At 40.5% G+C, this 26,571-nt stretch overlaps 1 protein-coding gene across 6 annotated transcripts in view; it reads left to right on the forward strand.

The window, feature by feature from the left end:
- The window catches only part of rapgef2b (Rap guanine nucleotide exchange factor 2b), a 393,855-nt gene that overhangs the window by 311,193 nt on the left and 56,091 nt on the right, over positions 1–26,571 (forward strand). For all 6 annotated transcript variants that reach the window (XM_063046413.1, XM_063046414.1, XM_063046416.1 and 3 more), the window contains 2 exons: positions 23,276–23,516; positions 25,623–26,006. In XM_063046413.1, coding sequence (XP_062902483.1) covers positions 23,276–23,516; positions 25,623–26,006 — 625 coding nt within the window. The remainder of the gene's footprint in view (positions 1–23,275; positions 23,517–25,622; positions 26,007–26,571) is intronic.

The raw sequence follows: 26,571 nt of genomic DNA on the forward strand, positions 1-26,571 counted from the left end.
AACAAAAATGTTAGAATGTTTCTGGATTTCAGTTTGGCATTCAACACTGTTGTCCCCCAGAGCTTGGTGAACAAAATCCTACTCCTTGGTCTAAATACACCATTGTGTAACGGGATTTTGGACTTCCTAACCGAAAGACTTCAGAGAGTCAGGGTGCACAACCGTTATTCTCAACACGGGTGCCCCACACTTCTCCGGGCTGTGTGCTGAGCCCGTTATTGTACACTCTGCTCATGCATGACTGCATGGCTAACCAAACACCCAAGCAATCACATTGTCAAGTTCGCCAATGACACGACAATTGGCTTATCACCAACGTTGAGGAGGTGGAAGAACTTGAGGCCTGGTGTCAAGTAAATAGCCTCTTCCTTAAATGTCAACAAGACAAAGGGGACGGTTATCAATTTCAGGAGGACTCTCACTACTCACACACCACTTTATATTGGTGGCACAATAGTGGAAACTGAGAGCACTTTCAAATTCCTGGGAGTACATACTTCACACAACCTCTCATGGTCCCAGAACACAGCCTACACCATCAGGAAAGCTCACCAATGCCTCTAATTTCTGATAAGGCTGAAGAAAGTTGGTCTATGTACATCTGTACTGATGTCCTACAGATGTGTAGTAGAGCGTATTCTAACATGCTGCATCACTGCATGATACAGAAAATGCACTGCAGCAGATAGGAAGGCTCTATAATGGGTAGTCAAAACTGTCCAACGCATCACTGGCACCAGCCTGCCTACCATTAAGGACATGTTTGCAGAAAGGTGCTGGAAAAGGGCCAATAACATCATGAAGGATTGCATCCATCCTGCTCATGAACTGTTTGTCCCACTCCCATCAGGGAGAGGCTATGTAGCATCCACGCCAGAACCATCAGACTTAAAAACTTTCCCCTAAGCAGTTAAGCTGATCAACATCTCCACCCACTAACCAACCCCTCCGCACTCCCTATCACCACTACTTTGACTTCTGTCAGTCACCTTATGTACAGACACTCACCTAAGTAGTACTTTGTGAACATACAATCAGTTATGTATATGCTATCTTATGTATTTGTGTTTATTGTGTTCCTGATGAGTTTTTTGTGTTGCATTTGATCTGGAGTAATAACTATGTCTTTTCTGCAATCTTGAACAGTAGAGAAGGTAGGACCCTCCACTACCATCTCCACTCTCATGGTGCTGGATATAGAATGGGAGCTGGCATGGACCAAGTAGGTTGAATGGTCTTCCACTGTGCCATTTTAAGTACAAGATAAAATTTATTGTTGACATATGCATGCAACCATTGTAGATTTGATAATATTTTACCTCCTTCAGTTCCTAACTGGGGTAGGTCAAACCAAAGGCATGAGAGTTGTTTGTTGTTTTAAAATATTTTATTTATGATTTTCTACAAACTACAGTGTAGAAGAAAAGAAGTCAATAGTATAAATAGAAGGATCATTGCAATACAGACAAAAATAGCAATAATACCTATCTTAACAAATGAGCAAGTCACCCATATTAAAAATGAAAAATTAGAAAAGAAAGCATCCAACCCACCCACTATCCAACTCCAAGCCAGCCATTATATTATAAGTATAAATATTTGAAAGGACATTTGGGATTAACTTTTATCACCCCAGAACTATATATTGTAGTAAAAAGAGAAATGAATAATAATTTTAAAAAAAGCAAAAAAGCAACTTGCTACCTAATCAAAGAAAGGTGGAAATGCAGGATCTGACTATCAAGGGAAGAAAAAAAGACGCCTGTCAGTCTTGGTGAGAATTATGAAAATATTCAAGAAAAGGTCCCCACACCTTATGGAACTTTAGGTCCAAATTAAAAAGTGAATAGTAAATCTTTTCAAGATCTAAACAAGACATAATATCCCTAAGCCATTGAACACGGGTAGGGGGAACTACATCTCTCCACTTAAGGAGTACTGCACATCTAGCTAAAAGAGAAGCAAAAGACAATGTTCGTCATTTAGCCGGGATCAAATGCTTGTCAGAGTCTTGAGAAATACCAAAGGGAGCGATCAAAGGATCAGGTTCCAAATGACAATTTAATATAGAAGATAAAGTTAAAAAAATATCTTTCCAAAATTTTTCCAAAGTAGGACAGGCCCAATACATATGAATAAGGGAAGCCTCACCTCCTTTGCATTTGTCACACCAGGGACTAATATCAGGATAGAACTTCGCCAATTTGGTTTTAGACATATGATCCCTGTGGACGACTGCAAAAGACAATGACGACCACATAAAGAAATTGAATTGACTGACTTAAGAATTGAATCCCAAACCTCGTCGGACAAAGAAAAACCTAAGTCATGATCCCAAGCAGTTTTAATTTTATCACAAGGGGCTCGTCTGAGATTCATAAATTTGACACGAATAGTAGAAATTAAACTTTTACCTAGGGGGTTCATTTGAAGAAACAAGTCTACAACATTTTTATCAGGTTGTTCAGGAAAATGTGGTATTAAAGGGCTAATGAAATAGCTAGTTTGAAGATATCTAAAAAAAATGAGTATTCAGTAAATTAAACTTCGTAGACAACTGTTCAAAAGTCGCAAACCGAATTGTCTATAAAAAGATCTTCAAAACGCCTGAGACCTCTCCTACACCAGTCTTGGAATGTGGAATCCTGCATAGAAGGTTGAAATAAATGATTGTATAGAATGGGACTAGAAAGGGAAACACTATAAAGGCCATGATATTTTCTAAATTGAGCCCATATTCTCGAGAGATATGCCTGATAACAGGATTATTAATAAATTTTGGCAAGTGGCAAGGAAGTATAAATCCAAGTAAAGCTGGAATAGATAATTTCTTTTAAGCATTCAATTCCATTGCCACCCATGTTGGACAAATAGACTGATTATAAAAGTAGGACCAAAAGATAATATTGCAAATATTGGCTGCCCAATAATATGAACGAAAATTAGGCAACGCCAAGCCACCTTCTCTTTTAGGCTTTTGAAGATGAGCTTTTTTAAGTCTAGGCTGTTTACCCTTCCATAGGTATGACGAGATAATAGAATCTAAAGAATCAAAGAAAACTTTAGGAATAAATATAGGTAAAGATTGAAATAAGTATAAAAATTTAGGAAGAATATATATTTTAATTACATTAATTCGCCCAATTAAAGACATAGACAGAGGTGACCACTGTGCTAGACTCTGTTTTGTAAAATTTAAAAGATTATTGAAATTCTCATCAAAAAGGTGATTATAATTCCTTGTTACTATAATACCAAGATAAGTAAAACAATTGCTTACTACTTTAAAAGGGAGATCTTGAAATTCTAATGCTTGTGCTTCCTTATTTATCGGAAAAAGTTCACTCTTATCTAGATTAAGTTTGTATCCGGATAACTGACTAAATTTATTAAGAAGTGAAAATATCAAAGGTAGGGAGGTGGTCGGGTTTGATTTAAAAGTAACAAAACATCGACGTGTAGAGAGACTTTTATGCTCAAGACCGCCCCTCCAGATCCCAGTCAATTCAGTATAACTGCGAAACACAATTGCCAACTGCTCGATAGCCAGATCAAATAGCAGAGGACTTAAAGGGCATCCTTGCCGGGTCCTGCGTTTAAGGTCAAACGCTTGAGATTGCTGAGAATTAGTCAAAACTGATGCAATTGGATGAGAATATAGTATCTTAATCCACTTAATAAAATTATATCCAAAATTATATTTTTCTAAAACTGTAAATAAATAGTGCCACTCCACCCGGTCAAACACCTTTTCAGCATCAAGAGAAATTACATATTCAGGAATCCCTGATAAGATGAATATATGATATTAAAAAGACACCTAATATTAAAAAAGGGAAGGCGATTTTTAACAAAACCAGCTTGATCTTCAGAGATAATTAAGGGTAAAATAGTCTCCAGCCTACGGGCCAAAACTTCAGTTAAAAATTTAACATCTACATTTAATAGAGAGATCAGTCTGTATGAAGCACATTCTAATGGATCCTTGCCTTTTTTCGCTCAAAGAATAATACAAGCCTCATCAAATGATGCAGGCAGTTTATTTTGTTTAAAAGAATCAGAAAAAAACTAAACTAAGTTGGGATAAGACCAATGAGGAAAATGATTTATAAAATTCTGCAGAGAACCCATTAGGACCAGGAGATTTACCAGGCTGCAAAGCAGAAATAGCAGAGGATATTTCCTCTAAGGATAATGGCTCATTCAATTTATGTTTGAGATCAGAAGAAAGTTTAGGAACATTTAAACTATTTAAGAATTGCATAACGGTAGTATTACCATTAAAGGATTCAGAGGTATAAAGTTCAGAATAAAAATTCCTGAATGTATTATTAATTTCAGAATCGTCCATAGTAATATTCCCATTACTCATTCGAATTTTAGTGATGTGTTGTTTTGCTTTAGAACGTCTTAAGTTGGTTAACTAAGGACTTACCAGATTTATCCCTGTAAATATGGAACTTACTCTTACTGCCCAAAAGTTGGCGTTCAACCGGGTAAGTTGAAATAAGATTAAACTTAGTTTGAAGTCCCATTCTTTGCTAAGACAACTCCAGATCCTTGACCTGGGCATATAATTGGTCTATAGCTTTAATCTGATTGATCAATTCTAAACGTTCTTTTTGAGTCTTTCTTTTCAAATTTGCTGTATAAGAAATTATCGGATCTCTTAGATATGCTTTCATTGCATCCCAAACAACCTGACTTGAGGTTTCAGGTAATGTATTAGTATTTAAGAAGAAAGTTATCTGATCCTCCATAAATTTTATAAAGTCGTTATCCAACAACAAGCTCGGATTAAAACGCTAGTGTTTATCTACTTGAGGGAGACCAGGAAAAACAGTAGACAATGTAAGTGGGGCATTATCTGAAATCAATATACTCTATAAGGAACGGATGGATGGAATCAACTGATTATCAATTAAAAAATAATCGATTCTAGTAAATGTATGGTGTACTTGTGAGAAAAAAGAGTAATCTATTTCATATGGATGAAAAAAACACCAGATATCAGATATTCCAAAATTGGAAAGAAAAGATTGAATTGATAAAACAGATTTACTCAATTGTCTAGGGATAGAAGACGATATGTCCAAGACTGGATCCAACCAACAATTGAAGTCACCACCCAGTATAAGAGAGTATGAGCTTAGTTCTGGCAATAAAGGAAAAAAAACAGTCAAGAAACCCTACATTATCCAAGTTAGGAGCATAAAGGTTGGCTAAAACTACCAGTATATTATAAAGTTTCCCTGAAACAATAATAAAACGACCATTAGGATCAGATATCTTATTATGAAGCTCAAAAGGAGCTTTTTTGTTTATAAGGATTGAAACGCCCCTCGCCTTGACTTGAAAAGTGGAATGAAAATGTTGTCCTGCCCATTGTGCCATAAGACGAGGATTATCTGAGTAATGAATGTGTTTCTTGTAAAAAAAAAACTACCTCTGCTCTAAGCTGTTTTAAGATGTGCAAACACCCTCCCCCTTTTAACCGGATGATTCAAACCCCCTAACATTCCAGCTTACAAAGTTCAATGGACTAACCATTGAACATTAAAAAAAGGATAGCAGGCATTAAACCATATCTGAAATTTTTATGTCAACTCTGAGGCTAAGCTATAGAAGAAAAATAACTGGGTGAAATTACATCCTGTATAGTACAAATATGCCAAAATTCCATATATAATATTAGCATTGGAGTTCCCACCCACACCCTCTAAACCTACAGCAAGAAAGCTGCAAATATAAAGCAGCAAGCTCTCCCCTAGAAAAACTAATCACCTACTGGACTTCCAGTTAGGTAACATCTTAGTTATCTCCACTCCAACATACAGTAATGAAAAAAACACCAAAAAGCTTTAAGAATTGCAAACTAAAATTAACCCTAATAAAAATAACAATACATTCAAAGTTTATAAATTTGATATATGATATATAAAAATGTGATATATGATATAAATAAAATTGATATATAAAATATATATCACATAGTTTGAGGCCACAGTTTGAGGATAGAGGGGAAGCCTTTTAGGACCGAGATTAGGAAAAACTTCTTCACACAGAGAGTGGTGAATCTGTGGAATTCTCTGCCACAGGAAACTGTTGAGGCCAGTTCATTGGCTATATTTAAGAGGGAGTTATATATGGCCCTTGTGGCTACGGGGGTCAGGGGGTATGGAGGGAAGGCTGGGGCGGGGTTCTGAGTTGGATGATCAGCCATGATCATAATAAATGGCGGTGCAGGCTCGAAGGGCCGAATGGCCTACTCCTGCACCTATTTTCTATGTAAAATATGATAATTATCTAAAGAGAACTTTACTCTAACCTACCTGCTAGAATTGATAAACAAAAAAAAGATAATCTGTAAACCCAATTATACAGGGAAAAAAAGCTTTAACATCCAAGTAAATAATCCATCCGAATCATAAAAATAAGAAAAACATAAATAGCATCTTGAAACATGGGGGAAAAAACGCCAAAGGAAGATCCATTCGAAAGGAGTTTTCATCCAAACCCGAAACTGAATTTAAAGGTACAGCATCAACTGCTGTTTAAAATTAAAATAATCTAACCGGAGAGGAAAAAAAGTTCATTAACTTTTAAAGAACTAAGATTATGAAAGATAGAAACTAATATTGAGAAAATGGAAATAAAAAACACCAATAGGACAATGCAACATAACTAAGCCACTAATTAATTGCGACATCAGCTTCATTTTAATTTTTTTTAAAAAGTCTAGATTTGTAGAAAATGGAGATTGAAGTCTGAACCCTACCAGGTACACCATCAGGGTGTGTCGCCTTGTGAGGTTCACCCTCTTGAAAGAATTTCTAACGTCAACCTCCAAGTCAGATCATTGGATCACCGGATGCTGTAGGGATTCCTCATATCTGTAGTTTTATTCTCCCTTTCAAAGTGTGAGTAAAAGGCATTGAGCTCACCTGTGAGTGAAGCATCATTATTGATGTCAGGTTTTGCATTGTAGGAAGTAATGGCCTGCAAACCCTGCCAGAGTTCACATGCATCCTAATCTACCTCTAACCTTAATCAGAATTGTTGTTCTGCTCGTGAGATAGCCCTCTGTGTGCCAGGTCATACCAGGACTTTGTACAATACTGGATCATCAGACTTGAATGCCATGGATCTAGCCTTCAACATTCTACGAATCGGTTGGTTCATCAATGGCTTTTGATTTGGATATGTATGGTATGCTCTCAGGCATACACTCATCCACATAGGTTTTAATTAAGTCAGTGACAACAGTAGCATATTCATTTAGATTTGAAGATGAATCCGTGAGTACTTGATGGTAGTATAACTGTTGTCCATTGTTGTTGGCTCCTCTGGTTCCACAAGTGATATGTTGGTGATAATTATTTCATGATGCCTGGTTAAAATCCCCCAAAATGATGGGGAAGGCATCAGGGTGTACTGTTTCATACCTGTTGGTTACATTGCTCAGTTTGTCTAGCGCAGGGCTTCCCAACTTCTTTTTAATATACCATGGAGCTTTACCGTTAACCAAGGGTTTTGTTGTCGCCAGTTTGGGAATCCCTGCTCTACAGCCTGATGACATGGGCCTGAAGTAGAATGTACATCACTACCAGAATGATGGCTGAAAACTCCCACGGCAGATAAAATGAACAACACTTGATCGCAGAATGTTCCAGGTTGGGTGAGCAGGGCTGAGACAAAGTCACCTCATTTGTAAGCATGAGCATACTTCACCTCCTCTACCTTTGAATGACTCAGTAGTCCTATCTCAGCAGTGAATTGTGAAGCCAGTGTGCTGTGTTGCTGCATCTGGAATGGCGGGAGCTATCCAAGTCTCCATGAGACAAAAAACACAACAGTCCCTGATGTCCCTCTGGTACAGCAACCTTGCTCTCAGGTCTTTGATTCTATATTCCAGAGACTGTACGTTTGCCAGCAGAATAGTTGGTCGTGGAAGTCTGAACCCTCTTCACCTTAAATGAACTTTTAATCCAGTGCGGCAACCTCTCTACAACTATCTTAAAGGGAAACCGCACTTGTGACCGGAGGCTACCGTCCGAGATTCGTTGACTTTTAGTAGTGATAGATTTTTAAAAATCCTTAAAATGATATTATGCACTGTATTGTCCATGTCTGTAACTGTGGATTTCAGCTGTAGCAGTCTAAAAGGGAATATTTGATGATTTCCATCGGAGCTGCTTACATGAGTTGCCTTCTTAATGGCGTCCTGGGCGTTGCTCTCATGCAAAGTGCACGATTAATATCTAGATGATGATGATAGTGTTGACCATTATGCATTACTTTCACTAGCTGGCAGAACCCTGGTGGGGCCAGCAAATACACCCTGGGAGATAGCTACCTGTTCCTTGATATCAGTACTAATATCATACAGAGTACGTAACTGCTGTCCCTGATTTGCAGAGCTTGGGGAACTGTAACAGGACCTTCATAGAAGCAAAATCATGTTCCCTCAGTCACTATATAACTTCAGCCTTGCTATTTTCTGACATAGAAGAACTAATCATTTCCCCAGTGGACTCCTTCATATTCACCTTCATCTCATGGGGCACAGCACTGTTCTAGGCATTTTAAATTGCTTACCTATCTAAAGATGTACTGTGAAGAGAGAGGTGCAATCTCCGAAATGCCTTTGGTCATAGGGCTTCTTTGACGCTCTGAGACACTTCTTCTGATTGTAGCTCTCTCAGACTGTGGCTGTCTTCTTATTTCTGCCTGACTGCAGGTTGCTGATACCAGATTTCTCACTTTGTGAAACTGCTATTTAATCTGTATCCCCGTGTTGCTTATGTCTGATTTATTGCTCTGTTGGGGCAGACACACTGATCTAATAGAATGCTCTGCTTTTCCGGCAGCTCCTTGTGAATGAAGGGGCTATGTTCTGCTGGGGCGGAAGATTGTGTCCTTGATTCCCTTCCCTACATCTTTAAAGTAAATCTGAAGATAAAAGAAATGCATGCTACATGGTGCAGTACCAATCTTCTACTGCAAATATTATGCCTGATCACGAGACCATGCCTCTTACTGCAGTGTGAACACTTGCAGTGTTTTGTAACATTTTTGTTTACATTGACTTCAAAGTGCAGAAAAAGATTTGCTAATTGTTTGTGAGAGATGAGCTCATGCAGAAGTGTTAGGGAACTGGAGCTGGATGACCTTTGGTTCACTTGGGAGAATGTGAAGGTGATAGATAGGAGCTACAGGGAGGTAGACACACCTTAATTGCAGGAGGCAGGTAGCTGGGAGCCAGGGGAAGGAAAGGGAATAGGCAGATTGTGCAGAATAACCCTGTTGCCGTTTCGTTAATGACAAGTACTCCACTTTGGATACTGTTGGAGCTGGGAGGAGCAACCTAACCTACCAAGAGAAAGCCACAGCGACCAGGTCTCTGGCACAGAGTTAGGCTCGGGTTCAAGAGGGAAGAAGAGGAGAAAAGCGGTGAAAGGGGATCAGTTAAGGGGGACAAACAGATCTTGTGGACATGAAATAGTTTTGCTGATGGTATGTTGTCTCCCAGGTACCAGGGTCAGGGATGCCTCAGATCAGGTCCCCAGTATTCTTAAGGAGGAAGGGGAATGGACAGAAGTCGTGGTACATATTGGTATCAAAGACATAGTTAGGAAAAGGAATGAGGTCCTTAACTGGGAACATTAGAAGTTGAAAAGTAGGACCTAAGTAATAACAATCCCTAGATTACTGATTCACAAGACAAAGGAGCAGAAGTAGGCCACTTGGCCCATCAAGTCTGCTCCACCAGTCCACCATGAGTTAAACTATTCTCCCATCTAGTTCCAATTTCTGGCTTTTCCCCCATATCCCTTCATACCCTGACTAATTAGATACCTATCAATCTCCTCCTTAAACACCCTCAATGATTGGGCCTCCACAGCTGTATGTGGCAATGAATTCCATAAATCCACGACCTTCTGGCTAAAAAATTTCTCCTCATCTCTGTTTTAAATGGGTACCCTCTAATTCTAAGACTGTGGCCTCTTGTCCTGGACCCACCTACCAAGGGAAACAGCTTTTCCACGTCTACTCTGTCCAACCCTTTCAATATTCAAAATGTTTCTATGAGATCCCCTCTCATTCTTCTATACTCTAATGAATACAGTCCAAGAGCCGACAAATGTTCCTCATATGTTAGCCCCTGCATTCCAGGAATCATCCTCGTAAATCTTCTCTGAACTCTCTCCAACATCAGTACATCCCTTCTAAGATAGGGGGCCCAAAACTGCACACAGTATTCCAAATGAGGTCTCACCAGTGCCCCATAGGGCATCATCAACACCTCCTTACTTTTATACACTTTTCCACTTGAAATGAATGCCAACATAGGATTCGCTTTCCTTACTGCTGATCCAATCTGGTGGTTAACCTTTAGGGTATCCTGCACGAGGACCCCCAAGAACCTTTGCACTTCCGATTTTTGAATTTTCTTCCCACCTAAATAATAATCTGCCTGATTGTTTCTTCTTCCCAAATGTACAACCCAACATTGTATCTCATCTGCCATTTCTTTGCCTACTCTCCCAAACAGACCAAGTCTTTCTGCAACCTTTCCGTTTCTTCAACACTTCCTGCGTCTCCACCTATCTTGGTGTCATCCGCAAACTTAGCCACAAAACCATTTAATCCATAGTCTAAATCATCGATATACATTGTAAAAAGAAGCGGCTCCAACACCGACCCCTGCGAAACACCGCTAGTAACTGGCAACCAATCAGAATAGGATCCCTTTATTCCCACCCGTTGCTTTCTGCCTATCAGCCAATGTTCCACCCATTCCAATATCTTTCCTGTAATTCCATGGGCTCTCAACTTATTAAGCAGCCTCTCTCTTGTCAATCTTATTTGAGATTACCTCAAAAAATTCCAATAGGTTGGTGAGGCAGGATCTTCCCTTCATGAAACCATGCTGGCTTGGGCCTATCTTGTCATGCACCTCGAAGTATTTCATAACCTCGTTCTTGAGGATCAACTCCAATAACTTTCCAACTACCGATGTCAGACTAATAGGTCTGTAATTTTCTTTTTGCTGCCTCCCTCCTTTCCTAAACAGCGGAACTACATTTGCAACCTTCTAGTCCACCGGAACCATGCCACACTCTATTGATTCCTGGAAGATCATTTCCAACGCCTCCACAATCTCCAAAGTCACCTCCTTCAGAACCCTTGGGTGCACCTCATCCGGTCTGGGAGACTTATCAATTCTTAGTCCATTTAGCTTCCCAAACACTTTCTCTCTCGTAATCTTGACTGTACCTAATACCCTGAGGCCTCTGGCTATCAGGTATGTTGCTAATGTCTTCCACTGTGAAGACTGATGCAAAATACTCATTTAGTTCCTCTGCCATCTCTTTGTTACCCATTATAATTTCTCCAGCATCATTTTCAATTGGTCCTATATCTACCCATGTCACTCTTTTACTCTTCGTATATTTAAAAAAAACTCTTAGTATCCTTTTTTATATTAATTTTCTTCCTGGCTCCTAGTAATCTTCCTTCAGAACCTCCTCCCTTTTTCTGTCTGTGTCACTGGTACCAACATGTACCAAGACCTCTGGCTGCTTGACCTCTCTCCTCAGAATACTCTGGACCCGATCTGAGACATCCCGTACCCTGACACCAGGGAGGCAACACACCATCCAGGTTAGTCCTGACGAAGGGTCTCGGCCTGAAACAAATCCCTTACTCACTCTTCCTTCAGTTAGTCCTGACGAAGGGTCTCGGCCTGAAACGTCGACTGCACCTCTTCCTAGAGATGCTGCCTGGCCTGCTGCATTCACCAGCAACTTTTATGTGTGTTGCTTGAATTTCCAGCATCTGCAGAATTCCTGTTGTTTGCGTTTAAATTCACTACTGCGAAGCCTCTTCTGGTGATGCCTACACCGAAAAAGTTTAGATCCTCTCTTCGACGGGAGTTCAGTGAAACCATCTCTCACTGCTCCCCATCTGTAATTTCTTCGGCTATCATTTTGGATCTCCCCCTCCCCCTCCAACTTTCAAATCCCTTACTCACTCTTCCTTCAGTTAGTCCTGACGAAGGATCTCGGCCTGAAACCTCGACTGCACCTCTTCCTAGAGATGCTGCCTGGTCTGCTGCGTTCACCAGCAACTTTTATGTGTGTTGCTTGAATTTCCAGCATCTGCAGAATTCCTGTTGTTTGTTGTACACCATCCAGGTATCCTTGTCCGGCTCGCAGAATCTCTTGTCAGTTCCCGTCACTATGGAATCCCCTATAACTTGATCATGGCAGTGGCAGGGTGCCAGAGTCCCGTTCGCTGTGGTCTTCCTCTGTCAGGTCAACCTCTCCCAACAGTATCTAAAACGATATATCGATTTCTGAGGGGGACTGTCACAGAGGTGCTGTCCACTATCTCTCTGTAAGTATTATCAATCACCTCCTCACTTTCCCTAATTAGCTGAAGGTCATCAAGTTGCAGCTGCAGATCCCTAACATGGTCCTTAGGGAGCCTCATCTCAATGCACCTGGTGCAGATGTAATCCTTAGGATCCCCATATCTGGCACTCCAAGCACAACCTCTGGATGCATACCTCTAATGCTACTGTTATTACTAAATAAATAAACCTGTAACTTACCCCTTTACTATGAGACTCAACGGTGGCAGGAAGCCTCTTCCCGTTTCCACCTAAGCCCATTGAGCCAAAGCCCGATCACTGGGCACCCTCTCACTCCGCTGCCCGCTGGATATGACCGTGTTCTTTTTAAGCCTTCCGTGCTCTGAGCTCACGCGCCTGTGCAGTAGTGCCTCTTTTATCCGAAGTAGTTAAAAAAAAATCTGAATTTTCTCCTGAAAAACGGCAACGTACTCTGCTGCCTGCTTGCTGTGAATCGAAAAAAAAAAATCGTGCCAAGTGCCATTGAGGGCAAGACTAGGATGATATTGCAGTTGAACGTGTGGCTGAAGGATTGGTGTATGAGGCAGGGTTTCAGTTTTCTGGATCATTGTGAGCTCTTCCGGGGAAATGTGACCTGTACAAAAGGGATGAACTACAATTGAATTCGAGGGGGCCAGTGTGGGCTGGTTTAAACTCTGTTGGCAGAGTGATGGGAAACTGAGTGATAGGTCAGAGTATTAAGCAGTTGGTGTAAAGCTAGGTGCAGCATGTAGAGGGACTGTGAAGAAGTATAGGCAGTAGATAGAGCATAAGTAGCAGTCAGTTTGATGGGTTGAAATGTGTATTTTAATGTAAGAAGTATCAGGGACAAGGGTGATGAACTTAGAGCATTGATCAGTGCATGGAAATACAACACTGACCATTGACTGTCACAAGGGCAGGAATGGCTGCTGGATGTTCTGGTTTTAGGTGTTTCAAAAGGGACAGGGCGGGAGGTAAATAGTTGGGGGTAATTGCTAATCACGGATAGTGTTACATCTGTAGAAGGAGTGGATATTCTGGAGGATTGTTTACTGAGTTACACACTTAGGGCACATTGACAGGCTGAGCAGAGGAGAAGCCATACTGAGTCTGGTACAAGGATAACAATTTTTATTAGAAAGATATAGATTAGCTTTCTTTGGCAGAAGTGCATCAAAACATTGAAGCATAGAGTGAAATGCATCATATGCATCAAACCTAATCAGTAAGGATCATGCTGGGCAGCATATTTTTGGCACCAGCAGAGCAAGCCCACAACTCACTAATCCTAAGTATATGTCTTTGAAATGTGGGAGGGAACCGGAGCACCCAGAGGAAACCCATGCAGTCACGGAGAATGTACAAACTGCTTACGGGCAGCAGCGGCAATGGAACTTCGATCAGTGATTGCGGTCACTGTAAGGGCATTACACTAACCACTACACTACTGTGCTGCTCCCATTTTGGAGATAGTAACCACAATTGTGGTTGTATATTGTTGTGTTGTCTCCTGCACTTCTCACGTACCATTGTGCAGAGACAGTGTGTAATTCAACAAATGGAGTGAGTGATTGTCCTAGTCGTTTTCATTGTGATTGCAAGACTCTGTTAGACTTTGGTAATGTAGAATACTGCAAGTCAGTTCACAGATTTATCGGCAAGACCAAAGGCAGGGAAGCTGTGTTTTTCTCAGTTGTGTCGAGGACAAGACCAAGACTATCATGTCACCTATTGCATTTGCCCAGGAGAGAACAGCTGAGGCAGTGTGGGAGAGAACAGGGGCTTCTGTTTTGTGTGCTGGAACCTGTACTGCAGGGGTCCCCAACCTTTCTTTTGCACCGCAGACCGGTTTAATATTGACAATATTCTTGTGGACCGGCCGAACCCAGGGGGAGGGGGGCGAGTGGGGGTGTTAATCACGACCGGAATATAGGTGATAAGTCAACTATAAGTCACTTATCAGTGGCTAATACACTCAATTTCATTTCTAAAAGGGTTTATCTAACAAATTTAATATTAAACACACAGCGCATATTTTCCTCGCATGAATGTAGTGATAAGTCAATTATAACAGTGGTCCCAAACCTCCGGGCCACGGACCAGTACGTTGCAGCAAAGAATGCAGTGGTGGCCGGAACACACCCAGCACATCTTTAAGAAAAAAGCTGAAATAAACAAGCTAATTGATTATGTGCCAGGCAGCACCTAATTAATTAGCTTGTTTATATCGGCTTCTTTCTTAAAGATGTGCTGGGTGCATTCTGGCTACCGCTGTGCTGCTGCATTCTTCATGGCCTGGAGGTTGGGGACCACTGAACTATAAGTCACTTATAAGTCAATAGCATCATAACATTTTAAGTAACGTTTGGATATTAAACACACCGCATATTTTCCTTGTATGAACATATAAAATCATTGCAACACACCAATATCGCTGAATCAATGGGAGCCCTGGGCTTGTTTTCCTGCAACCAGATGGTGCCATCGAGGGGTGATGGGAGAGAGCAATACTCGAAGGGGGTTCCTTATGTCCAGTCTATTCCGCTTTAGTTTTCGTTGCATACATTGCAGAAAACTCCACTTCTCAGCGATATGAAATTGGAAATGGAAGCAACGTTTTCAGTGCTTTCGTGGCTATCTCAAGATATTCAGCCTTGACTTTGATCCAGAATGCCAGCAGAGATGTTATGTCAAAGATACTTTTCAGCCCGCCGTTATTTGCAAACTCAAGGAGCTGATCTTTTTTCCGCGCTGACGTGGAAGATTCACGGGGAGTATTCACAAATGGGTCACGGACCTATTCCTTTACACGTCTCGGGTCACTGATGACCTCACATGCGTTAAAGTTCAACAGTGGGCGTGACAGGGAATGAGGAAAGGTGCAGCTGACTCATATGGTTTCATATCGCCAAATCATATTGTTTCCCCACGGCCCGTGGCCCGGTAGCACATGCTTTGCGGCCTGGTGGTTGGGGACCACTGCTGTGCTGGGTTGGGGCTGGTCCCTCCTGTGGATGTTGCCCTCCCGCTTGCTGCCTCTCGTGTTCGCTTGGTGGAAGAACAGGCTGGAGCAAGATGATCTGCAGTCATGCGAGTCAGGGACTTTGGGCTATGTTATTATTTTTCTTTGTGACTTTCTTTCTGAAATTGTAACTATATGTGCTGTTTGAGCTATGTGTTTTGTGCAGTGTATAGTGTATTTTGCACCTTGGCCCTGGCACCAAAACCCTGCTTCGGTTTGTTATATTTATGTATGGTTTAATGATAACTTTTAATTCCCTGCCCTTTACCATTGACTTAGACAGGGATAGGAGCAAATGATATGGGAAAGTATTTAATTGGAGGAGAGCAAATTATAATGCAATTAGGCAGGAACTTGGAAGTATAAATTGGGAACAGATTTACTCAAGGAAATGCACAACGAAGGTATGGAGATTGTTTAGAGAACACTTGCATAGGGTTCATGATAGGTTTGTCCCATTGAAGCACGGAAGGGATGGTCAGGTGAAGGAATCCTGGCTGACAAGAGATGTGGAACGTCTAATCAAGAGGAAAAATGAAGCTTACTTAAGGTGTAGGGAGCAAGGATCAGTCAGGAATCTAGAGAATTATAGCATTTAAAGGAAGGCACTTAAGAATGTACTTAAAAAGCTATAAGGGACATGACAGGACTTTGGCAAACAGGATTAAGGAAAACAGGATTAATGAACAGGAGGATGACTGAGTAAGGGTAGGACTGATCAGTGATAAAAGAGGAAACGTTCCTAGAGTCAGAGGAGGTGGGGAGCCCCTTAATAAATACTTTGTTTCATTGTTCCTCAATGAGAGGGACCTTGTCAACATTAAGAGAGGATGTGCTGGAATTTTTGAAAAGCATTGGTATAGGGGAGAAAAAAACCAGAGAACATGGGTTAAGGGTGAAGGGGGAAAAGTTTAAAGGGAACATTGGGGGGGGGGTTCTTCACACAGAGAATGGTGGGAGTGTGGAATGAGCTGCCAGATGAAGTGGTAAATTCGGGCTCACTTTTAACATTTAAGAAAAATTTGGACAGGTACATGGATGAGAGGTGTATGGAGGGATATGGTCCAGGTGCAGGTCAGTGGGACTAGGCAGAAAATGGTTCAGCACAACCAAGAAGGGCCAAAAGGCCTGTTTCTGTGCTGTAACAAAGAACACTGAGGCTGTCTACAAGAAGGGTCAGAGCTGTCTCTTATTTCCTGAGGAGACTGAGGTCCTTTAACATCTGCCGGACGATGCTGAGGATGTTCTACGAGTCTGTGGTGGCCAGTGCTATCATGTTTGCTGTTGTGTGCTGTGGCAGCAGGCTGAGGGTAGCAGACACCAACAGAATCAACAAACTCATTCGTAAGGCCAGTGATGTTGTGGGGATGGAACTGGACTCTCTCACGCTGGTGTCTGAAAAGAGGATGCTGTACAAGTTTCATGTCATCTTGGACAATGTCTCCCATCCACTACATAATGTACTGGTTGGGCACAGGAGTACATTCAGCCAGAGACTCATTCCTCCGAGATGCAGCACAGAGCGTCATAGGACGTCATTCCTGCCTATGGCCATCAAACTTTACAACTCCTTTCTTGGAGGGTCAGACACCCTGAGCCAATAGGCTGGTCCAGGACTTATTTCATAATTTACTGGCGTAATTTACATATTTCTATTTAACTGTTTATGGTTTTATTACTGTTTATTATTTATGGTGCAATTGTAATGAAAACCAATTTCCCCCGGGATCAATAAAGTATGACTATGACTATAATGTTCTATGGTTCTATAGATAAGTTGCCAGTGCCTAATGGAATATCCACCAGGTTGCTACGGAAAGAGAAGGAATAGGTTGCTGAGAGTTTGGTGGTGATCTTTGCATTCTCACTGGTCACAGGAGTAGTACTAAAGCTTGAAGGACTACAGTTGTTATTCCTTTGATCAAGAAAGGTAAGAGGGTTAACTCCTGAGAATTGCAGACCAGTGAATCTTACATCAGTGGTGGACAAAGAATTGGAAAGGATTCTTAGAGACAGCATTTCTTTTTGGAGTGAAGGAAATAAGAGGTGACTTGATAGAGGCATACAAGATGTTAAGAGGTATGGATAGAATTATTAGCTAGAAACTTTTTCCCAGGGTGGGAATGACTAATCCCAGGAGGCATATGTTGAAAGTGATTGGAGGAAAGTATAGAGAGGGTGTCAGAGGTAGATTTTCTTACACAGAGAGTGGTGGGTGCATGGAGCACCTTGCCAGGGTGGTTGTCAAGGGACATTTAAGAGGCTCTTAGATAAGCATATGGATGAAAGAAAAATGGAGAGTTGTGGGTGAGGGAAAGGTTATATTGATCTTGGAGTAGGTTAAAAGGTCAGAACAACATGGGCCGAAGAGCCTGTACTGTGCTGTACTCTTCTCTGTTCTAATTACACAGCTTTGGATGCCACTGCATCATCTTCATTTCTGATAGAAATGTTTTCACATTTGCTTTAAATTGTTTATAGTTCTCCAAAATGATGAATGGACCTGTGATTTCAAGCTTTGGTCCCATATCTATGATTCTATAGTCAATGTTCTCACAAGGTGGTGACACTTATCCATCCCTAGTTAAGTTTGGAATGTCACAATCACCTTTAACAATTCTTCCTTTTGGATACATGAACACAAATGGAATCTGAATACAAAGTCATGATGTATGTATTAAACACTTATGCTGGATTCAGACGCATGAGCTTGGTAGTTCCCCTAGCATGGTGTGAGGTATTGTGAAAATTGTACGGATAAAAGGATTTACTACAATGCAGGCATTGATGTAAATGGGGTGCCCAGTGATTCAACAATTCCACACATACCACCAATTATTTATTCAGATAGTAAAATTGTATTTACTGGCAGCAGTACAAAAGTAAAGTGATAAAAACATCTTTTTGCAATGTGTCAGCCAGTGAAGAATTTTAAAAATGTTTTGTCTTGGCTCGCAGTGACATGTTGGCTTTTTCAGTCACTGTTTATGTTACTACATTGTGAAATTTCAAAATGAGTATTAAACTGTCTTGAGATGGGAAATTAGCACTGAAATACATGATGCATTGTAATGATTCACCTCAGCACTAAAGAAAGAAATGATTTTCCTATGATGGAAAAAGCACAATGGAAACAATGGAAGTGCATTCAGTGTATTTATTTAAAATGTCTGAAATATCGAACACTTGAGATGAATAGTTGAGCAATAGATTGAGCAGCATGGTTGATGGTCATCAATAGCTTTATTTGTCCTGTAGTTTGTTTCGCTTTCAGTTTAATCCATAATTACAAATTTATTTGAAATATAATTGAGTACTAATGTTCAGTGATCTTACCAATAACTAAGGACAGTGACATTGCCTTTAAAAGTAAGCAACTTAAAACAATGCAATAGTCAAGTTTGTATTTTGGATGACATTAATTCATTTATTAACAATATTTGTACAGCTAAGAATAACATGTTTGGTGAAATTATTTATACCATTATTTGATATACATTGTTGTTGAATATTAAATCAAATTATGTAAAATAACCCAGTTGTTAAGATGTCCAATATCAATTTGTCTGGTTGCTTTATGTTTATATGTAGTCTTCCTTGTTATAGGTATCTAAAACTGCACTACTGTCTTGTCTTATGTATTTGCCCCTTGTCTCCGTCATCATCAGCCAGTTTCTTCCTGCACTCACTTCAGCCCTCATTATACTGTTCCTACCCATTCCATCTGCCCATCACTCACACACTCCTTTCGTTGATTCTCCGACCCCACCATTCCCATCTGCCCACTCCACCACCATTACTTGATTCCATGTTCCATTTTTCTCTCCCCTCAGTTTACATCATCTTCAGCCACTTGTTTCTTCCACCTATTTCCACTTATTCCTTCTCCATCTGCCCATTACCCATCCTTTCCTGGATCCACCTATCGCTTGATAGTGCCTTCAGTTTTTCATACCAGCTATGTTTGAATCCAGATGAAAGGTCTCTACCTGGAACGTCGACCTTTCCTGCACAGATTTTACCTGACCTCCTGTCTACAAGTGTCATAAAATTTTGCTTGTTCCATGGTTCTTCTCAAGTGAAATGGCACAACTTTTAAGCAACACACACAAAATGCTGGTGGAACACAGCAGGCCAGGCAGCATCTATGAGAAGAAGTACAGTCGACGTTTCGGGCCGAGACCCTTCGTCAGGACTAATTGAAAGAAGAGATAGAAAAAGATTTGAAAATGGGAGGGGGAGGGGTGATCCGAAATGATAGGAGAAGACAGGAAGGGGAGGGAAAGAGCTAAGAGCTGGACAGTTGATTGGCAAAAGGGATACAGAGTTGGAGAAGGGAGAGGATCATGGGACAGGAGGCCTAGGGAGAAAGAAAGGGGGAGGGGAACCCAGAGGAAGATGGAGAGCAGGCAAGGAGTGATTGTGCGAGGGACAGAGAAGAAAAAAGGTGGGGGGGAATAATTATAAATAAGGGATAGGGTAAGAAGGGGAGGAGGGGCATTAACAGAAGTGTGAGAAATCAATGTTCATGCCATCAGGTTGGAGGCTACCCAGACGGAATATAAGGTGTTGTTCCTCCAACCTGAGTGTGGCTTCATCTTGACAGTAGAGGAGGCCACTGATTGACATATCAGAATGGGAATGGGACATAGAATTAAAATGTGTGGCCACTGGGAGATCCTGCTTTCTCTGGCGGACAGAGCATAGGTGTTCGGCGAAACAGTCTCCCAGTCTGCATCTGGTCTCACCGTCAAATCTGCTCTCAAATGCATCTCTCCCATTTTACACACATCTGCTCTCACCCCATCCTCCCACCACCCCACTAGCCTCCAGGTCCAACATATAATTCTCCGTAACTACGCCACCTCCAACGGGATCCCACCACTAAGCATATCTTTCCCTCCCCCCCCCCCCGCTTTCTGCAGGGATCGCTCCCTACGCGACATCCCTTGTCCATTCGTTCCCCCCCCCCCCATCACTCCCCACGATCTCCCTCCCGGCACTTATCCTTGTAAGCGGAACAAGTGCTACACATGCCCTTACACTTCCTCCCTCACCACCATTCAGGGCCCCAGACATTCCTTCTAGGTGAGGCGACACTTCACCTGTGAGTCGGCTGGTGTGATATACTGCGTCTGGTGCTCCCGGTGTGGCCTTCTATATATTGGTGAGACCCGACGCAGACTGGGAGACTGTTTCGCTGAACACCTACGCTCTGTCCGCCAGAGAAAGCAGGATCTCCCAGTGGCCATACATTTTAATTCCACGTCCCATTCCCATTCTGATATGTCTATCCATGGCCTCCTCTACTGTCAAGATGAAGCCACACTCAGGTTGGAGGAAAAACACCTTATATTCCGTCTGGGTAGCCTCCAACCTGATGGTATGAACATTGACTTCTCTAACTTCCATTAATGCCCCTCCTCCCGTTCTTACCCCATCCCTTATTTATTTTTATTCTCTCTCCCCCCCCCCCCTTTTTTCCTTCTCTCTCTGTCCCTCTCACAATCACTCCTTGCCTGCTCTCCATCTTCCTCTGGGTTCCCCTCCCCCTTTCTTTCTCCCTTGGCTTCCTGTCCCATGATTCTCTCCCTTCTCCAACTCTGTACCCTTTTGTCAATCAACTTTCCAGCTCTTAGCTTTTTCCCTCCCCCTCCTGTCTTCTCCTATCATTTTGGACCTCCCCCTCCCACTTTCAAATCTCTTTCTATCTCTTCTTTCAATTAGCAGACATCCCACCCTGCAAAACTCATTTCAAGGAGGTAGCAGCATCAATTTGCGGGAGACTTCTGGGAGAGGTGGGATGTCTGCAATGGAGTAGCTCCTTAGCAGCTGTCCAGCTAGTTTAAATAACGTTAGCTATGCTAATGAATGAATGACACCTGTTAAACTCACCTCAACATGTCTTTTAGTCTTAACCCACCATGGGCAATAGAAAAATCATTGCTGCAAACAGTGCAGCGAGCAACACTGTCATTATTTTGACCCCTATTAGGCAGGGGTACACTTCAGTGTAGTCTGGGGTGACATAAGTTTTATATTTTTTTTTGGAACACTCTGCCATGGTGCGCTCTCGCTCGTGCTCTCTCTCTCGTCGCTCGCGTGGTCTCAAGCACTCTCGCTTGCTTTCTCTCTCGCTCACTCTGTCTCCCTCTCTTGCTTGCTCTCGCTTTCTTGGTCGCGCGCGCTGTCTCTAGTGGTTGCTCTCGCGCTCTCTCTTGCTTTTCTCTCGCTCACTGTCAAAAAAATTGATTTCCGTGATATTGTATATAATTTGCGGGCATCAGGGAGCCACTGTTAATATGCGGGAGACTCCCGGGAGAGGTGGGATGTCTGAGTTAGTCTTGACGAAGGGTCTCGGCCTGAAACGTCGACTGTACCTCTTCCCATAGATGCTGCCTGGCCTGCTGCATTCACCAGCATTTCGTGGTGTTGCTTGAATTTCCAGCATCTGCAGATTTTTTCGTGTTGGCACAACTTTTGTTTCCTTTGGACATTACCACATAATATTTTACTCTGAATGAAACGGTCCACTTTTAAAGATAAATAGAAATATTTGGGTAATTTAATACAATGGTTATTTTAAGTTGTGTTATCAGAAACAGCTGTTGCTTTGTATGTGATCTACATTGATTGGCATACTATTTTTTGTATTATCCAGAAGTATTTTGATTGATAATGCCTTCCAGCAAATTAGGACAGTGTTAGTTTGCATTAGATTTATTTTCTGTTACTATCCTACTGACAAAGAGAGAAATAGGAAACATGCAGGAGAATTAAAAGATGTGTTTTGTACTTTTCGATGATATCTCTTCAACTTACATTATTCTGACTAGTTAGCTCTATTCAAAAGATTTCAGAAAATCTCAGCGTACAGCATGTAATTTCCAAGAAACAACAAGTGCTTAATAATAACACTTGTCGATGCTTTCTTAGGGTAATATATCCTCATTTAAGCTCTTTATTATGTTAAATTTTTATCTTCTTTTGGCTTTGAAATCCTTCAATTTAATAAAGAAATTGCTGGCACCTGATTACAACATTTTGGCTTGCCACCCACCAAAAACCTGGATTTTGTCCATTTTCAAAAAGGTTCAGCCTCTTGTTGATTATGCTTACAGCTGCCACAAACCTCTTTGGCGCTCTTTTGATAAGCAATTGCCTTTTCAACATTGCATCCTCTAACATCAGATGTGAAATCCTCACTCAGAGACAGTCTGAAACAAAAAATATAAATTATTTAATTTGCTCTAGTATATATAGAGAGAGTGAGTGAAAGATGCATTGAGAGAAGCTGATAAGAAAGAGATGTATATTTAAACATTTGGGATAAAGATATTGCATACTTTAAAAATTTCAGTAGTAGAGATTGTTTAGATGTAATGTTTACCATCCCTCAAAAAATTTGCTTACATTTAAGCTTCATACCCAAATCCTTTTGCATTTAATGGGTAGGATACGAGAAGTTCAAACGCTTCCACTGACAAAAATACAAAGATTACAGCAATGTGTTGCAAAATTAAGCATTGTTTGCAACAAAGATTTTATTGAGAGTTTCTTCCCGGTTTGCTGCATTATTATAGTGAATGCTGTTCATGTCACCATTAGTAGAGATGTTTTAAATGTATTTAAAGTTGGGCCTTTAGAAAATAATCAAATGTAAAGAGCAAGATTACAAAGACAAATTGTTTTGAGATTAGAAAAGTATCATCAAATTTGTTAATTATTGTAGATCTGCATTGTCTGCAGTTAATCTCATGAATTGGTTGACCCTTGTTGTCTATTCATTTTAATGTTAGTATAAGCTATCTGAAGTAGTTTTTACTAATACAAGTTTCTTTTACTTCGAGCAGAGCTGCCTGATCAAGTGTTAAGGGTTTTCAAGGCAGATCAACAAAGTCGCTATATAATGATCAGTAGAGACACTACTGCAAAGGAAGTTGTAATTATGGCACTTCGTGAATTTGCTGTTACTGCTGCTCCTGAATCATACTCACTTTGTGAAGTCTCTGTCACTCCTGAAGGCGTCATTAAACAAAGGCGCCTTCCAGAGCAACTGTCAAAGCTTGCTGATCGTATACAACTTAGTGGCAGGTAAGGGTGATTTTGCTGCCGTCATCGGTGCTGTTGCAAGAAAATCAACTAAAACAAACTGGTTTCTTTTTGTTCGATTTCGAGGAAAAACATTGACTTTTGAATTTAAGGCCAAAGTACAGTGGATTCCAGTTATTTAGGACACATTGGGGCCAGTATATTTTGGCCCAATTAAGCAGCTGCTCAAATTAGCTGAAGTTGCATGGAAATAGTTAAAAAGGTATTAAAAAAGACAAGCTATTGTTTAACTGAGTAACAAAAGATGTATTTAAATGAAATGCAGAGCAAATTGGAACACTACCAACACTACTTGTGGTTGTCTGTCGTATCCCATGATGACAGGAAACCTCTGTGGGAGAGTTTTAAAGTAGAAATGCTGTTGCACTGGGGCACTTCCACTCTCTTGACCTTGAAAGCCTGGGTCCAGTGGTACAAATAGATGTTGCAACTGGGATCTTCCCTAGTTGCACTGGGTGACTATGCCTACTTCTTTACCTTGTCGTGCCTTCACTCTCTACGTAGATCTCATCCACCCAGCCCACTGGTGCTGACTGTGCATGCTAGAACGGGCATTTCCCTAGCCTGTTGAAGTAGTGCACCAGAGTATGGGGCCACAGGTGAGAGCTGGGTGTCTGGTTGAGACCAAAGTTTAGCATTCAAATGATTGGTGATACTTTCAAATTCTTCATAGCTCCCAACTAGTTGAGGTAGTGAAATCATTTCATTTTCACTCCAGGCAGTTTCTGGCATTTTCAAGTCTGAATGCTTGAAATCACAGTGATCAAAACAGCTCTGAAATTTCTTACTGCTTAGCTTTCTCAAACTGTCAGTGACAAAAATCACTTTTTTGTACACAAATGCAGGCAACTGTGCTATGCTATTTTAAAAACTGCTTGCTCTAAGCATAATGTAGTGTCTAACAGCCACACAAGCACATATGATTGATGCTAGTTAGAAATTGTTTGGCTGCAGTCTCTTGTCCCAATTAAGCATTTAGTGTCCCAAATAAAAGCGAAGTGTTGTCACAAATAAGCAGCTGCCCTGATGGCCCAATTAACGGGTACCTACTGTATTACCATAGCTGGACTATGTATAGATGTAGTAGTATGCCTATTTCTGATTTAAATTGAGGTTTACATTGGCTCAAATGCTTCTCAATAACTTTCAATATTTTTGTGTGGGTTTCTTTTTCCCTGTATTAGCTTTACATTGTTCCTGCTGCATTTGTTTCTAGCTATCAGCAAGTGCTGAAGTGTCCATGGAAGCACAGTAGTCCAATTCTTTTCCATTTTATCATGGCTTGTCCCACATGAGATTCAAAGTTAGTTGAAGAAATGATCATAGAGGGAGGTACAGATATCAGACAAACTGCTGGTTGCTTGTAAAAACATATAGCTTTTAATTTGCTTTGCTGTTCAAATTGTAAATGGTATAAGAGGTTTTTAAAGTTTTGCAGGATCTGAAAGTATTACCAAAAAAAAAGATTTATTAAGGGATGAATGTTAGTTGCCTGCTGTTATGACATAAATAGAAAAAAAATCACTAATTTACTCATACTGAATTCTGATATTTTAAGGCAAGGTTCAAGAAAAGGCACAAAAGCTGTTGCTTCAGGATTGTTTTAATAAGAGTTGATAGAACAAAGAAAAATTGAAAGATAGTGCTAGAGGTCTACTAAGTGAAGGGACAGCTAAGATCTAATGAGCTAAGAAGCTGGTGCTGGCCCCATGGTCAGCTACTTTTATACTACAGAGATAAGGAAAATTCCATTCAATTTTTATATAAGAATTAACATAAGCAATGAAATAGCTTTTACACAAATAATGCAGTACCGAGAAGCTTCCAGAATCATACCGGTATTATATCACCAGGGGAATATACTGAACTTGCATATTTATATCATTACCATTATGAAGAATACTCCGCAGTTACTTGTAGAAAATTATTTGTTAAACTGCAAAGAAAATAACAATTAAACTGTTTAATCTAAGGATTAAATATTCAGATCCAACACATATCTATTAAGTTATTCTGATCAAATTATTGGTGTATTGCTTTCCCTTTAATTTAATATTGATTTTTTTTTCTTTATTTTTTTTTCCCTAGGTACTATCTGAAGAATAACATGGAGACAGAGACTTTGTGCTCAGATGAGGATGCTCAGGAATTGTTCCGGGAAAGTCATATCGTACTGCTGCAGCTAAGTACTGTTGAAGTTGCCACCCAGCTTTCCATGAGGAACTTTGAGCTATTTCGTAACATTGAACCCACAGAATACATTGATGACTTGTTCAAACTTAAGTCAAAAACTGAATGTGTCAATCTTAAAAAATTTGAGAACATTATAAATCAGGAAACATTTTGGGTTGCAACAGAGATTCTTCGAGAGTCAAACCAATTGAAAAGAATGAAGATAATTAAACATTTTATCAAGATGGCACTACACTGTAGAGAATGTAAAAACTTTAACTCCATGTTTGCAATTATCAGGTAATAATCTGTAAGAAATCTTCTTATTTCTAAAAGTTATTTTCTTTAAATTACTTAATCCTTACATTCATTTTAGAAAGGATTATACTAATAATGGGCAAATTACAAATTACATTTTGTTGTAGATGAAGTGGAAGTGCCATACACAATCCCAAATTGTAGACCAGTCGAAGTAGGAATACATTACGATGACTAAAATCTATTGAACAGTTTGAAAGCTGAAACAGGTCAATTCAGAAGTACTTGTATCAAAGATTAATATAACAAGGCAAAAAGTCATAAGTTGATTTGCCATTCTCTTGAAGTCCAGTCACTAGGTTACTACTATTCTTCATCATTTCACCTTCTCAGGCATTTAAAGGTAATAACTTGCAATTATGGCAGGAATATTTGTAGATTTAAACAAAAGAAATTTTAAGAAGAGGTAAGGAGAAAGGAGTTCTAGGATTAGGGACTGGATGTGCAAAGGCACGGATATTATTATTACAGCAAAGTGAGACAGGCAAGATTGTTCTAAGAATTGGTTTGGAGAAATGGGAAAAAAAAGCAGATAAAGTAAACGGTA

The sequence above is a fragment of the Mobula hypostoma genome, chromosome 4 (assembly GCF_963921235.1).
Source record: "Mobula hypostoma chromosome 4, sMobHyp1.1, whole genome shotgun sequence".
Classification (NCBI taxonomy): domain Eukaryota; kingdom Metazoa; phylum Chordata; class Chondrichthyes; order Myliobatiformes; family Myliobatidae; genus Mobula; species Mobula hypostoma.